At 40.7% G+C, this 15,947-nt stretch overlaps 1 protein-coding gene across 2 annotated transcripts in view; it reads right to left on the reverse strand.

The window, feature by feature from the left end:
• Positions 1-5,929: 5,929 nt before the first annotated feature.
• The window catches only part of si:ch211-183d21.1 (uncharacterized), a 29,890-nt gene continuing 19,872 nt past the window's right edge, over positions 5,930-15,947 (reverse strand). For both annotated transcript variants that reach the window (XM_051933367.1, XM_028814061.2), the window contains exons 7-12: positions 15,722-15,899; positions 15,481-15,641; positions 12,465-12,566; positions 8,155-8,346; positions 7,973-8,066; positions 5,930-6,391 (exon numbers count right to left, since the gene is read on the reverse strand). In XM_051933367.1, coding sequence (XP_051789327.1) covers positions 6,328-6,391; positions 7,973-8,066; positions 8,155-8,346; positions 12,465-12,566; positions 15,481-15,641; positions 15,722-15,899 — 791 coding nt within the window. In that variant the 3' untranslated portion in view covers positions 5,930-6,327. The remainder of the gene's footprint in view (positions 6,392-7,972; positions 8,067-8,154; positions 8,347-12,464; positions 12,567-15,480; positions 15,642-15,721; positions 15,900-15,947) is intronic.

A 15,947-nucleotide genomic window follows, 5' to 3' on the forward strand; every position in this document is an offset into this window, starting at 1 on the left:
TCGAATGATTGAATGAAAGTGGAGACCCCAACCTGGCATGAGGCCCACTGGGTCAAAGTTTGGAAATAATGAGGGGCGACTTAAGGGTACTTATGTTGGGCAGAATGCCCAGTGGGGGTTCCTTTGGCCCCCCTTGAACTCCTGCAGATTTAGTTGTTTTTTTTTAGTCCACTCAGGCCAACTGACCTCATCACTGGACCGTCATTTAGAGACTTTTAACAACCCAACCCGACTCTGCTTCTCTTAATTGTCTACCTTATGTATGTCTGTTTTATTTATTTTTGTATTATTTTTCTTACCTAATTTGAGTTGCTTTTTCTTTGCACGTAGTGACGTCTTTGACACCTTTGAGCTTCATTGTTTGAATGAAGTTGTGCGACAGGAAGATCTTCTTCATGATGGCCCTTCCTGCTGTAGTTCCAGAGCCTTACTGTGTAGTTGGTCGCAGCGTCTTCTCACCTGGCTCTTCTCTCACAGCGTCTTCCCTTCCTCCAGTCCAGGACCCTTGTTTATCTACCCGGTGTCCCCCTTTGTGTGTGGTCGTGATATCCCACCTGGTGTTTACAGCGGTGAGTAATCCTGTCCAAAGCTGACCACAGTGCAGCATATAGTAACATAACAGTATGAGAAACATCTAGAAGGTTCTGGAACTTTTTGAGAAGGAAATCGGCTTTACCTGAGGACCCCGAGATCCCAGCCCTCCAATACAAGAAGACAAAAATAAAATTCATTCAGAGGTGTGGTGTGAACGTAAACTAAAGGTTGTGAATATCAGGCAGACATTTGCACACCAATGACACAATGGCAATCGGCTTCCTAGTGATCGCCTCGCCACCTGGAGGGTGACATTAGCCTGGCTCTGCCCGTCAGGGCACGTGGAATTAGGGTGATGTTACTTTCCACGATAAGCAGTGTGGGGCTTTACTGAGTTTGCGGACATCGAGCACTGGCCTCTGCTGTTTCGAGCTTATGCAACGGCATGGAGTGTTTCGGCTTCAACCGTCTGACGCTGTTTATCTAGAGGGTCCTTTCAGGCTCTCGTGCAACTGGCTCTGGCGGCAATCCCTGACCACATCCTGTTGTTGCTACAGTGTCATGATCCCCCCATGTGCACAAAGATTATCTCCTTCCTCAACCACCTTGGTCTCCTCCTGCAGCTCAGAATTATTCTCAGGGCAACGCCACTCACCTCCAAAGCTGTGCTAAGACACCCCAGAAAGGGTAAAGTTGGGCCTCCTGATGCTGGAATTCTCATTTTCCAGGCACTTCACTGACCCCCTTATGGCTGCAGGTCCATTCAGCTTAACGTGGTCTGAACTCTCACATCAAACCCAGTCGCTTAATCCTTTTTCACACTTTTGTCCTTTTCCTTCAAGGAGGCCTCATTGCCGGGTAAGCTTTCTTCTGGTTATCCTAAGGAGTGGCAGGATTGTGGAATGAGACGGTGTTTCTGTCCTCAAATAACAGTGGCCTGACTTTTTCACAGCTTGCAAACTAATGAAGCCCAGCAGAGACGATGGATGGAAGCCATCAAAAGGGATGAAGGACCACATTTTGTGATATGCTGTGGCACTGTCCACTGTCCACAGCACTATACACCTCAAGTAATGTGCCTTTTTAACAGAAAAAAATTTGGTGTCCTACTGACTTGGGAATCGGCTTTTGAAAAGGCAAATGTCCGTCTCTAGTGTTGTTTGGACAAATTTCGCCAAAACTGCAAAGTATCCACATATAGAGCTGGGAGGTTCTTTCCTTGTCATTACGACTAAGTGCTCCATGTGCTGCTAATGTAAAATTGATCTTCTTTAGCCTGCCGCTTTGTGGATTCTGTTCTGTGTAGTGCTTGTCTGGGGCTGCCTGCCGGTTTAGGACTCGTTCCGCCTGAGACAGGCAGATGCGATTGATCTTTGCGACTTTCGATTGTGTGACAGATATCTCACTGCAGTTTCCGGATTCTATTCTTAGAGATTCTTGTGAAACCTGATGGAGAAGAAGAGTCGTGGGCTAAAATGAGGAGGGTGTCAGGCTACGTTTGAGGAAACAGTGGCTCACCTGGATTCCTCTGCCCTCAGTGATCACGGGGAACATCCAGTCTCTGAGGAACAAAGTGGAGGAACTCCAAGGCCGATGTCCATTTTCAGAAGGCCTTCAGAGACGGGCCGGTACTGAGACATGGCTCACTGAGCACAAGCAGGATGGTGACTTGTTTAATCGATGGTTTTGGAGCGCCATGTTGGCTGGATGGAAGGGCTAAAATGATGAGGAAAACTCGAGGTGGTGGCGCATGTTTGAACTTTAATTAACGATACTGTAGCTCTGTGACTGTCAGAGAACACACTTACTGTATACGCCAAATGCTGAACTTTTATCGGTAATGTTACATCCTTTTCACCTTCCCAGTGAGTTTCCACAACTTTTTATCACAATAGCGGACATTCACCCAAAGGCAAATCCTGCCTCTACCTGTAGCACAAAAACTGCCATCAATTTCACCTCATGCAGCACACTTTATATTGGGTGATCCTTTAAAAAGACGCTTAACCAACGAGGTGGGATAAGACATCCAGCCTTTGTTATGGGTCAGTAAAGGACACTTCTAAATCACTCCCATTATCTCCACTGGGCTCAGTGTGTCACAACTGTGTGTGTTTATTGTCCACATAAAAAGAGAGGGAAAGCACAAAGGACATAAAATAGCAGACAGATAAATCTGTGCTCTGCCTGCATTGCCCGGGACGTCTCTAAACAGTCTTGTGGTAACGACTTGGACAGACTCGTCGATGTTACGTTCTCATGGGATATGATCATTCCTTGTAAGCGACTTACCATTTACCCTAATAACACACCATGGGTGACCAAATCAGTTAAGTCCAGCACACACAAAACGCTACTCGTTTTAAACAGGGAGTTGCCTCTGATCTTCATATAGCTACCAAGGAGCTGAAAATAGAAATCCTCCAAGCTAAACAGAAGTATAAAATCTGAATTAGAGAACAAGATGGCTGCAAGTAAACTTGGCCCAGCTTGGTTTAGTATGAAAACCACAGCAGGCCTCTGGAATCTAAAAATCACCAGTCGGGTCGCCTCGGATGGTTTCAGTTCAGATACTGAGCTTGCTAATGTTTTCAATTGCTTGTATAAATCCCTTTGATACTTTTGATTTTAGTAATGAAATTTACTACACTTGTAAATCATCACAACTTTGATATACGCCAAAAGGATGTAGAATAGGCCTTCCCTATCGTGGACCTGATAACATCTGTGGTCATTTACTTAAATCTTGTGCAAAAGAACCGAGTCCCTTATTCCACTAAATTTCTAGTAAGTCTTTACTGGCACAGCATGTACCTCTGGTTTGGGAGGATGATGTGGTAGTCCCTGTCTCCAAATCTAGTTGACCCAAAACTATTTATGATTACAGACTGGCTGCTCTCACATCTGTTTTAATGAAAACCTTTAAAAAAATTGGTAAGTTCAGAAATCTTACGGAATACTCAGAGTACATTTGACGTGATGCAGTTTGCTTCCAGGCCACGCAGAGGATGCCACTGTCACTTTGCTTCATTTACTTGCTAAACTCTGAAGGGAAGTGGAGGTGTTTTAGTTTGAAGATTTGCACTGCTAACTGTTGGCAGCGAGTCACAAAACCACCATCGCTGGCTCAGAGGTGAGCACTTTGTGGCCTGAGCTAAACGGAGAGCTCCATCCGTCAGCTGCGCAGAGCCCACCTCTGAACACAATGAGCGGTGCGCGTCTCTGGCAACGTCAGACTCCACCTTCTCTGCGCAGCGTCGTCACTACAGGAGGGTCCCATGCTAGACTTTTATTTGTTAATTTTTTTTTCTCTGCTTTTAACATAATTCAGCCCCATATTTGAACCAGGAGAGTTTTAGAACAATTTGACTGGAGTGGTAATCTGGTGGGCTGATTTCCAGACTTTTTCAATAGAGAGGGATAAATGGAATTCTGTCTGAACCAGTTTGCTCCTCAATGGGCTCCCCACAAAGATGTGTGCCTTCGCCCCTGCTATTTATCATCCACATAAATATGTGTCTGAGTAGGTGGGAAAACAGGACCACCCTAAAGTATGCAGCTAACTCTGTCACTGTCAATCAGCTTCAGGATAATGACAGCAAGCCACAGCCCCGTCACCAACGACTTTTGTCATGTAGTGTGAGGAGTCCGATATTCCATTTAGGGGTATCTAAGGTGAAAGATAAGATCGGTGATTTTAGAAGACATCCCTACACGTGTGAAGTCGCATTCATTAATGTTCAGACAGTGGAATGTGTGCAATCTTACAAATATCTTGGGACAATTACTGACTCAGAATTGAACTTTGAAGCGAGTTGTGAAGCCGTGTGCAGTAAGGGGCGCCAGTGTTTGTTTTGGTTGAGGAAACTGTCCTGTTTCCATGTTGAAAAAAATCATGATGTGCTTTTATTGAATCAGTTTAATCATTTTCACCTAATGATGTTCTTAATCATTTGCTCCTGATTCTAATTTAAGGTGCTCGACATAGTGATAAATGGAGGGATGAACAGTACTTACATTTTCTACATGCGAAATTTGCATTTACAGTGCCCTCCATAATGTTTGGGACAAAGACTCATTTTTAGTTTCTCGTATATGAAGTATAGAGAAAGTATTGTATTCGACCTTGAGATTTTGATGAATCTCATTGTTTTAGACCTCCCAGAGTCCGAAAATAACATTATTGGAATTATGTCTGTCTGTCTGTGAGTGAGTATGTAAACACAGTAACTTGAGTACGCTTTCAGTTATGTCAATCAAATTTTGCACACAAGCATTTGGTACAAGACGTAAATTTCCAAAAACTTCTGAGCTATTTCCACTAATCGGAAGTGGTACTTTATCTTTTATTCATGCAGCTGCTGAGTCCGATTTACTGAACGTTACTTTTATAATAATTGTTCAATATATTATTAATTTGATTTGTTGTTGATGTTTCTTTAATGTACATAATATATAAATATAACCCTTGTCTTGCGGTTTACTCCTCAAATATCCATCCCCATATCTGAGTATACGAGAAAGTCTAGGGGAGAGCACTCACGATTTTTTTCCATCCATCCATCCATTTTCCAACCCGCTGAATCCGAACACAGGGTCACGGGGGTCTGCTGGAGCCAATCCCAGCCAACACAGGGCACAAGGCAGGAACCAATCCTGGGCAGGGTGCCAACCCACCGCAGACGATTTTTTTCCTCTTGATTTATCCACAGTTTAAAATCAGAAATGAAACAATTTAGCTGTGATTAAAGTACACATCGCAGACTTTCATTTAAGGGGATTTGCATACATTTCAGTCACACAACACTTTTTCTACATGGTCACCCCACCCACCCCCCCCATGATAATGTTTGGGACACAGTGGGTCCATTAAAACCGTCATATTTAGGACTCTGTCGCATATCCCTTGCATGCAGTGACTGCTTTAAGTCTGCGACATCTCCATGTAACATTCAAATATGCTGGGTATATATGCAGACAGTGAGACGGGGCAGAGGTTACAGGTAATGGTGGTTTAGCTCGTTTTGAGAATATAACTTAAGAGGTTAGTTGGTACATTTTGTGTTTGGTTCCTCTGATAACACAATAAAACCCTGCCAGTGTGTCACTTCTGTATTTTAATGACAAGGCCTCATTCTTTGTTTTTTTCCTCGGGTGTCCAAAATGTGTCTTGGTGAAAGGTGCTTTGATAGGTTACAGAACTGGCTTTACAACTGCAAAAGGTTCTGTAACCATGTCCTGGCACCAGGTGTGACACCCACCCACCCCAAATCTCACTATAGAATTCAAAATCATTGTCAGATTTAGGATTCTAGAGAGGCAGTTGGGATCAAATGAGCCACACATTTCTATCAAAGAATTTGACTGACACAACTTCTACTATTACTCATATGAACTCATCTCATCCATGATTTATTGCTTAAAAAAAAGGAACAAGTGGGCGCAAAAATAAAACCAGTGGCCAGCACATTTTAAAAACCTGTGTATTTTGCTAAGTGGACTTTGACATTAGCAAAAATAATTAAAAAAAAACATCCAGACACCCTCCCTCAACCCTGCACCCCACCAACATTTCCCCTCCCCAAGCACTATTCGTTAACAAAATAAAAAGTCATTTGCATGCAACGTATTAAAAACAAAAATAAAAACGGACAGTTTATCACTTCAATTGCCCAGCAGGCCCATGGCAGCATGTCAGTCAGAGTCTCATTAAAACAAGGCATCCGAAGGAATGTGGAACAAGTGCAGTAAAGAAGGCACATGGCGGGTAGCGTTTCGGCTTTTTACAGAGTCCTAGAAGTCGGGACTTCCCTCCCCATGGTAGCTGAGCTCGATTGTGGAGTAGTTCCTTGGATTCCTGTAAAAGACGTGGGAACAAGCTGCTTAGACAGGTGATTATTATTATTATCGGATAAGTCCGGGGCTGTGCCAGAAGCTTTTGACAGAGATAGCTGTGGGGGTGGAGCAGATACTGCATAATTCTACGGGATGCTGAGGAAAAACAGCCAATGACAAAGGATGCACTCCCGGAAAAAACACTTTTATGTTGCCGTGATTGGCTTCATTATTTGATTTTTCTCATGCCTCCCTGGGGTGATTGGGACAATCGACACTTTAATTGTGGGGTTTTGATACCCAAGGAGTTAAATTTGGACGTTTATTTTACGAAAGCTTATTATTGGGTGGTTTATTATCCTGGGGTTGCACAGCATGTGGCATCATCAATGTGACCACATGAGGGTCAACGTGGACGTTCTAAAAACTGGGTTACTTCTAGTGAGTGTTTCTTTGGTACATTTCTGGTTAAAAATACTTATTTTCTGATTTCTTGACTTCAATTCTTGTTTAGCCCCCCGGCCTGACAAATAATAAGATCATTAACCAGCAATCAAGTCTAACACAGGTGGTTTACTTCTTTCTCCTGGTCCTTTACAAAAAAAAAGCTTTAGAAAGAACACATTTCAAAATTAAACATTTATATTTAAACTAAATAAAATACGTTTGGTAGACGAATAACATTATACCTAGTGGTTTTCTATTTTTTTGGAGACGGTAACTCCCATTAATTCTAGGAGTGACTTAAGCCCCCAAAAAGCCCTCTATGGCTTCATGCCCACTATGTATATTTTGTTAATGCCTAAATCCAAGGTGACCAGGACATATACAGTATGCCATATGTTTTTCCTCACATTTGGAGCACAGGCAGTTGAATTGTCTCACTTGGGTCTCTGAGTGAGGCACAGATAGGAATTGAACTGGTAACCTTACCTCTAAAGTCCACCACCTTTACCATGTCCAAGTAGTTTGCTTCTACCTGATGACAAGACCAGGGCTGGTCAGGATCAATGCAGGTAGAGCAGAACTGACTTTTATGAAGTTGCTGTTTCCTGACCTGAAGTAGTAACTTCTGGTGTGTACAAGGGCTGCTCAGAGGATTGTGCAATGTTATTTTTGTTGCTATTTGTAGTAGCTATTCTTCCCTATATTTTAAGTTTTGCAGCTCAAGGATGTCTTACAGTAAAGAAGAAATATTCTGCTTTTAGGATATCGGATTCAGCGAGATGTCATCACAGACTTTTAAAGACTGCATCCAGATGAAGGCATAGAGCCTTCATTTATTATTTTCTCCTATTATTATAAACTTAGGCGCATCCTATAATATGTATAAATAATACTCGGAGATGGTGGGCGGCATGTGTACAAGTGCATGTGGGAAGATGGGAGTTATGTAATGTGGAGCTCATAGTGACATACTGTACAAATACATCCTGGCTAAAAATCGGAAAATAATGCAAAACGATGAAAATGTAGGTTGATTAAAGAAGCCAAAGTAAAAGCAAATTGTTACAAAATACTATGGCTAGAAGAGGAGGTGATATCAGATGCAGGAGACTCAGCCTCAACAATGTCAAGTGCAGCGGCCTTGCTCATTCCTTACCTTCTTCTGTATAAGTAAACTGCAGCAGCAACCGCAATCCCAGTCACCAGCAACACACCAATGATCACTGCAATCTCCCAGCCAACCGATGTATCTGAAGGAAAGAGCGGGGAAAAACGAATCATAAGGACCAAAGAGGGCAGACTAGGAGGTCACTTCTAGGTGTCTAGCTTGAGTGGTACCTTTGTTTCCAAACTGGTTGGCTTTCGTCTCACTGCAGTTTGTAAAAGCGAGCCTTCCACGAGTGTGCAGATGGGCTTTTGCTGCTGTTGCTTCCCAGGATGCAAGGCGGATACGGTTCAGTTGCTCTTCATCCTGGGCCTGAATGCTCCCTCTCACGTATACCAGCCCCCCATCACAGGTCACATTTGCAGCTGCAGTAAGACAGACATTGGACTAGATGACTACCTACTGAACAGCTCAGATTTTCTGTGCATTTTCACAACTGCATTTCAAAACACAGGAGGTCCTAGGGGATAGGCTTGTTCCACATATACTGTATGATGTGAATACTTTGAAACAAGGTCTTGCTATACAGATATTCTCCTGAAATATGTCTTGAAGTAAAAAGATATTAAAAATATTTTTTCTGTAAATACATTTTTAAAAACTAGGCTGTATGTGAATATGAAATGTAGTTGATGAACAAGGAGTGATGTGGTAGGACTGTTCAGGACTGCACAGTAAAATAAACTAAATTAACAAAGACAAACTGAATGAATTATACTTCCCATTCAAAGCTATGTGTATATAAGGCTTGACACACCACTTCTCGTATTGCTTCAGCATTGCTCCAGTTAGCTATTGGCAAACTCTACAAGAACTGCCTGGCATTTGTCAGAAGGACAAAATGAAAATCCATTCAATCCTGCTCATCACTCCCCCACTCCCTTCCAACTGAAATATCCATCTTTTCCAGGAAGCAAAAACTGCACCACTAACTATCTAATGCACTTTACTATATTAACTTTGATCAGTAGGTTAAGAAGTTGCATTAAGCAGAAGATGAGAGGCAACCATTTCACATTAACAATGATTTCCATTATTTTTCATTAAACCATCCAAAATATTTTGATGAAAACAAGCCATTCAGCCCAATAAAGCTCTCCCATTTTATCCCCATGATTCCTCCAAAATAACACCAAGTTGAGTTATGAATGTTCTCAGAGTCCCTCTGTCTACCACAAGACTTATTCCATATACTGTATCTAATAGTTCCATCTGTCCATTCTGTTAAATTGGAAGAATCCTAACTCTCCTCTGATAAGTCAGTGGGAAACCGATGTTTTATATTATTTGAAATTGGAAAAAATCAAATTCTCAGTTAGAGGATCTGTACAAAATTTTTTCAAAACCTGGCAGGATCTGATCAATATTATTTTAGAATAAGAGAAATAACCATTACCGCATTTAACTCCCTTCTTTATCTCTTTTTTACATATATATTTATTTCTCCCTTTCCTTTGCTTAATGTTGTCTTATTAAAAAGCCCTAAGCAGCTCTCCTTCTCAGGGGTGGGGTTTGATTTGTTTTCAATTTGTTTGGTTATAAATTGATCTGTTTGTATGGAATGATTACAATAAAAATTAATAAAAAAAAAAAAAAAAAAATAGTTCCATCTGTGAAGAAAAACTTCCTAATGTTTGTGCACAATTATTCCTTAACATGTTTCCAACTGTTGTGCCCATGTTCTTGTTGCAGAATTTATGTTAAAGGAAAAGCTGGGATCTACTTTACTTAATCTTTTCATAATGTAAACACTTTAATCTTAATCTCCATTTACTTAAATTGCAAAGGTTCAATTCCTGTAATTTTTCACTCATACCCTGCAGTTCTGGAATTGACCTAGTTGCTCTTCTCTTGGCTGTTTCTTACTCTGCTATGTCTCTTTTATAGCCCGGAGACCAAACTGAGCACAGTATTTTAGGTGCGGCCTCACTACTGCATTATAAAGCTTAAATAAGTTCTAAATAATGCAACATTATGTTAGGCTTCTGAATGACTTCTGAACACTGCCTTGAGGTTGACAGTGATGAGTCCACTAAGACTCCTAAGTCCTTTTCATAAGCAGTACTTTCAAGTGTCAGACCTCCCAGTGTATATTCAAACCTAACATACTGTATTTACTTCCTGTAACTAATACTTTATATTCACGTACATTAAATTTCATCTGCCACAAATCTGCCCAAGCCTGTATGCTGTCCATGTCTCTTTGTAATGATTCTGTTGATTAACGGTTACCTGCCATCCCTCAGAGTTTGGCATCATCTGCAAACTTAACCAGTTTGTTGTTTATACTCCTATTTAGATGATTTATATACTGTACATTAAAAATAGCAGCGGCCCTAGCACTGACCCCTGTGGGACACCACACTTAACATCACCCAATTCCAAAAAGGTTCCTCATACCATCACCCTATACATCCTGAGTTTTAGCCAATTTGGCACCCATCTACACACCACGCACTGAACTCCCACCTCATTTGGTTTAATGCCCAACCTCTCATGTGGGACCTTATCAAATTCTTCCTGAAAAAAATTCATATACACCACACTGATCATATTCTTTTGTTGCTTTCTCATAGAATTCCAGCATGTTAGTACAACACGACCTCCCCATCTGATCCCATCCTGACTGTTCCCTAAAGCTCCTATTTTTGCCATGTGCTGCTAATCTACGCCATAGTAATTCCTTTAATTAATGTACCTTTGATGCATGTTAGCCTTACTCTCCTGTAGTTACTTGGGTCAGCCTGATCACCTTTTTATACAAGGATAGTATTTTCTAGTCTCCAGTTTTGTGGAATTTCCCCAGTGTGCAGAGATTTTTGAAAAATACGTGCCAATGGTTTACGTATGTACTAACTACCTTCCTTAAGTCCTAAGCACAAATATAATCTGGTCCTGATGATTTGTTAGACTTCAGACTAATGGGAGATGTAGGTCTGTAACGCGTTGTGTTGCTATACTTAACACTTTCCATATCAGCACTGTACAGCAGTGACTGTCTACTTAAACAATTTATTCAAAACAAACCAACAGAGCAGCACTGTGGAAGAAACCGGCTTCATTCTTAGTTTAGGTGGGACAATGCTACTTCTTTCTTAAGAATAATAAAAAGAACCGCTGCGGGGGATTCACACACTATGAATGCATGAATCCCATTGTGTGAATGTCATGGGATGATTTTTATAACAAGGCCCAAGTTGGTCCACAAATAGACCCCCCTCAGGCAAAACTGAAACACTACACTTCCACCCAGTCTAGGCTTTTAACCTGCATGTGGATGAGAATTTATTTTAAGTCATCTGTATGTTGCAAATGTCACCATTTTGGGCTAAAGTATTTTGTTGTATATGTGGCCACCTTGTCCTATCCTGTAGAAGTATAATCTCTCTTCCCATTGTTATGCAGATGATATTCAGATTTATCTTCCACTGATATGGCCACTATGCCCAGTCTTCTCAAATGCTTTCAAGGTGTTGAATGTGGGATTGCGTTCAACTTCCCTGAGCTGAACAAAACCAAAGACCTGGGACATTCTTTTCTGGCCCCTTTACTCACACCACAATCATTTCTAGTAACCTGGGTCTGCTGTCTTCACACATTAAATCATAGGCCGGGAATGCTGGTGGTAGTTTTGATGCTGACACTGTTTATTGATGCCCAGAGGGGGCTGGGTGGTCTCATGGTCTGGAACCCTTGCAGATTTTATTTTTTTTCTCCAGCCGTCTGGAGTTTTTTTGTTTTTTCTGTCCTCCCTGGCCATCGGACCTTACTCTTATTCTATGTTAATTAGTGTTGTCTTATTTTAATTCTTACTTTGTCTTTTTTTTTCTCTTTTCTTCATCATGTAAAGCACTTTAAGCTATATTATTTGTATGAAAATGTGCTATATACAGTAAATAAATGTTGTTGTTGTTATTTTATCAATCAATGCAATGCTGCCAGACCAGTGACATTTCTTTTCAAAGTTAGTCTCACTTAGCAAGACGACATTCCACAATCATGTATCCACCTGTCTTACATTTTTAACACTGTTCAAAGATGACTGAGTGACTCATGTATTCAAAACAAAGATCAATCAGCTCTGATTACTGACTGATTGATGGGTGGATGTCAATTTTTAAAGCCGTAAAATGACATCAACTTCTTTCTAATAGTGTACAGTAAATGCAATGTCTGCTGCGAGGTTCACTCATCACTAAAAATGTGAATCTGACTTCTCTATACTTGTATATTCCTTAATCCTACATTGTTCTATCGTGTATGAGTTTAACAATTGCTGAGAGGTAATATTGTAAGAAACATGGCCTTAAAATCCACACATTTATTAAAATAAATGAACTGTCCATACCATCCACACATCCACTGTCTGATCCCATTTACTCCATCATTAGGGATGTAGGGAGCTGGAGGCTAAATCACTGGCACCGAATCCAAAGCAGTAGTTAATACAAAACATATTCAGATAAACATAAAATAAACTCACTTTGCAGACTGAGAATTGTCAAGCCACACTGGCAACGATCCTCCAGATGCACAGTCACCTCATTCAGCATGTCATTCTCCTCATTTTTCCACTGCAGGCAGGCTAAAATATAATAAAAATAACAGGCTGAAAACATCAGCTACAGGCAGCATGCTCAGTTTGCAGTGTAATGAGCCATAGCATAGAATTAAAAAAAAATGCAGTTCAAACCCACTTTACCTATTTTGAGTACATTTTAAAATGTACATTTTTTGGACTAAAAGCTTGTATTCTACTCAGGGTTAAAGGCACAGATTAGGAAATGAATATTGAATGACTGGAAAGGCCTTTAATATTATCAGGAACACATCCTGATCCAGATGCAAAACTGCCAAAGAGGGTCAGTACATCAGAGTCCAGTTTACAGTTTGAGAAACAGATGCCTCACAAGTCCTCAGATGCCTGCATCCTTAAATAAAAGGCAAGCACCAGTGTCATCAGAAGATGACCCTGAGATGCTGGCCTTATTTGAAACTGGCAAATCTGTATGTTTCTTAAACTACAGACTCTGATGTACTTATCAGTCAACTATAAAGTACTGTAGAGAGAACATCTGTATATTAAAAAACTAATAAGTGTTATTTCAGTGCTGGGTTTGTCTGCTTATACTGTACTCAGAGTTTGAGATACAATGCTATTTTAAAACCTTACTATGCAAAACCATGCAGAAAAGAATCAGAATTTTAATTGCACTAATAAGGCAGAAGGTTCTGAGTAAAGCATTAATACTTACTGATCATGGCACTGGAGAGTGGTGACATGCTGCATATTGATTAACATAAGCAAGTAAGAATTTATCTCGGTTGTTTAAATGTGACAGCATTCACTTTATGAACCTATTCAGTGAATTAATAAAAATGCGCTGGAAACAGGACTCTTTTGACATCCATATGGTCATCTATCAGTGGCTGTAAAAATTACAATGCACATAACAATCACAAAGTAAGGTCTTAACCACAACTTGATAACTCAACCACAAAGTGGCGGCTTTGAGGCTAAGGATCTGCTCTGGTATCCGTAAGGTTGCCGGTTTGAATCCCTGTTACTGCCAAATGAGATCCTTCTCTGCTGGGCCCTTGAGTAAGGCCTTTAAGCTGCAATTGCTCCAGGTGTGCTGTACAATGGCTGACCCTGCACTCTGACCTCCAAGGGGTATGCGAAAACTAACAAATTCCTAATACAAGAAATTGTATAAGGTGAAAATAAATAAATAAAGGTCATCACCATAACAAATTTAGCAGGGGGTGCTGGATTTTCACAGGTTGGGGTGCTGAGATATGCTTACATGTAATGCCCACATTGTTTTTAAATCACTACAAATTTGCCTGTGAGTGCATAAGTACAACAGATTACAGCAAAAAGAAGTTCATCCTGCTCAACACAACGCCACAGGATGACATCATATAACAAGGCAAATGTAAGGTTGTATAAATTTGAGGAAGGCAGCACCAGTAGTTTTTACTTTTCATTTTTCAAGTTCATATATAATTTCATTCTCTCTATGAAATGAGCCCCTAACTGGCACAACAAGCACCAAAAATTTTAATACAATGCCTTTTGAGCTGCCTTCACTATTTTTGATGTTGTTGGGTAACACCTGACTACAGATATTCTGATACTGAAAATTGCGATGGGAAACTGCTGCTGGCAGAGGTCTACCTAATGGGGTGGCAAGGGGGGACATCTGTCGCTGGGCGCAGCATCCAGGGGGCGCTGAATTGATGTTCCCCATTGCATTTTGGCAAACAGGAGGGGGCGCGAAATCTTCAGTTGTCCCCGGGCGCTGAAAACCCTAGCTACACCTCTGGCTGCTGGGTTCACACTACTTCTGTTAGAATTCATTTTTCTTAAGGAGGGGATGACATTAAGAGCTTTTCATCCAGACATCTTGGTAGAGCACAAATATAAGTAAATATATGGAAAATATAAGGAAAAGAGGCAAGCAGGACCAAATGTATATGGGCTACAACTAGGCAGAGCTGTTCAAAAGGAATTAGGAATGGAATTCAAGCAAAAACCTGCTCCTAAGACAACTGTGTACACGGACACAAATCATTGCTCAAGTTTTTAATTCTGAATTTTTGGAGATTAAGTGTGTGTGTACAATTAAAGTCTAAATACATTGGATTTTTTGAAACCAAAATAATATTTATTAGTATAACAACTAAAATCTGGCAGCAGGCTACATAACACATACTTGAATGGTACAAGGGTGAATGAGAGGCCGTCACCAGTTCTGAGTAATTTCAGCACTCACAGTCATTCTAAATCAATGACTAATTCTGCATTAACACACGGGCACAAACAACAGCCAAGTCTTATCACTTACAGTAAGTATGTGAGGCGGATTGAAAACAACAAAACAGAGGCTGTTTCACAGGAATTCGGAAATAATGATCTTAAAGTGACAAGCTGGATTTTATTCAAGTGGCCTAAACGTTTGGACATCTAAAAAAGGATTGAAAGATTTGTACAAGTACATGATCAGGTCTGTGACATTTGAATTACTTTGGCGTCACAAGAATTAATGTCTCCTCCATATATTGAGGTAAACATCAGTCTCACAAAAACAAATGTCACAAAAGGTGATTTTTTCTGACAAACCCGGTATGAAAAGTGTAGTGCTGCAAACGTTTGTTTAAGTGAAAACATCCTGAATTATCTTGACATTCAGTAATTTGTGTGACATTATGTAATACTGAAGTTTTATTAATACCACTGATTATGAGCAGTATTTATTTTTCAGCTACTGGAGAGAAAATGTCAGTGAATAAATGTATTAGATGAACATGTTAAGGTAAATCAGGTAGTCCATGTTGACCAAATCAATCTTTATATACTTTGAGTGCCAACTGCCTCCCATTTGTTGCTACATGGAGGTGGAAGCTCCGTCAAGCATCAGTTTCAAGCTCTGTACAAAATAGCATGAGAGCACAGCTTTTGAACTCATTATCTATTTCTCTGCTAAGTCCATTACCTGTTTCTGCATTTCCTTGCACAGTTAAACAGATCCAAACTGGGGTGGTGGCCATTTCAAAATGGCAATGGTTCTTGGTACCTGGTGAGGGTCGTGAGATGGACCATACCATGGAATGCTCCTTAGTACAAAGGCAAAAAGACACATTTTGGGCTTGATACCTAAAATGTACAGAAAAAAAGTTGTGTGTAAGAACTTGTCACTGGTCAAAGTGGAAATCTGTACAGCTGACTAGACTCACATCATGGTGGTGTCCACGGATGGCTTCTGTAGATTAAGTTTCTGCAACAGCTCCTCGTTTTTGGTAAACACCACAGCATCCACAATAGTCAGGTTCAGCACAGATGAGTTGTTAAACAATGCCACTCCTGCCAATGGGGTGGATGGGAGGCTAGCAAATGTTAGTGGCCACTGCTGGTCTGCAAATACATCAAAGGCACGATGATTCATATTGAGCAATTCTGCAC

This window comes from Erpetoichthys calabaricus, chromosome 11 (genome assembly GCF_900747795.2).
Source record: "Erpetoichthys calabaricus chromosome 11, fErpCal1.3, whole genome shotgun sequence".
NCBI classification, from domain to species: domain Eukaryota; kingdom Metazoa; phylum Chordata; class Cladistia; order Polypteriformes; family Polypteridae; genus Erpetoichthys; species Erpetoichthys calabaricus.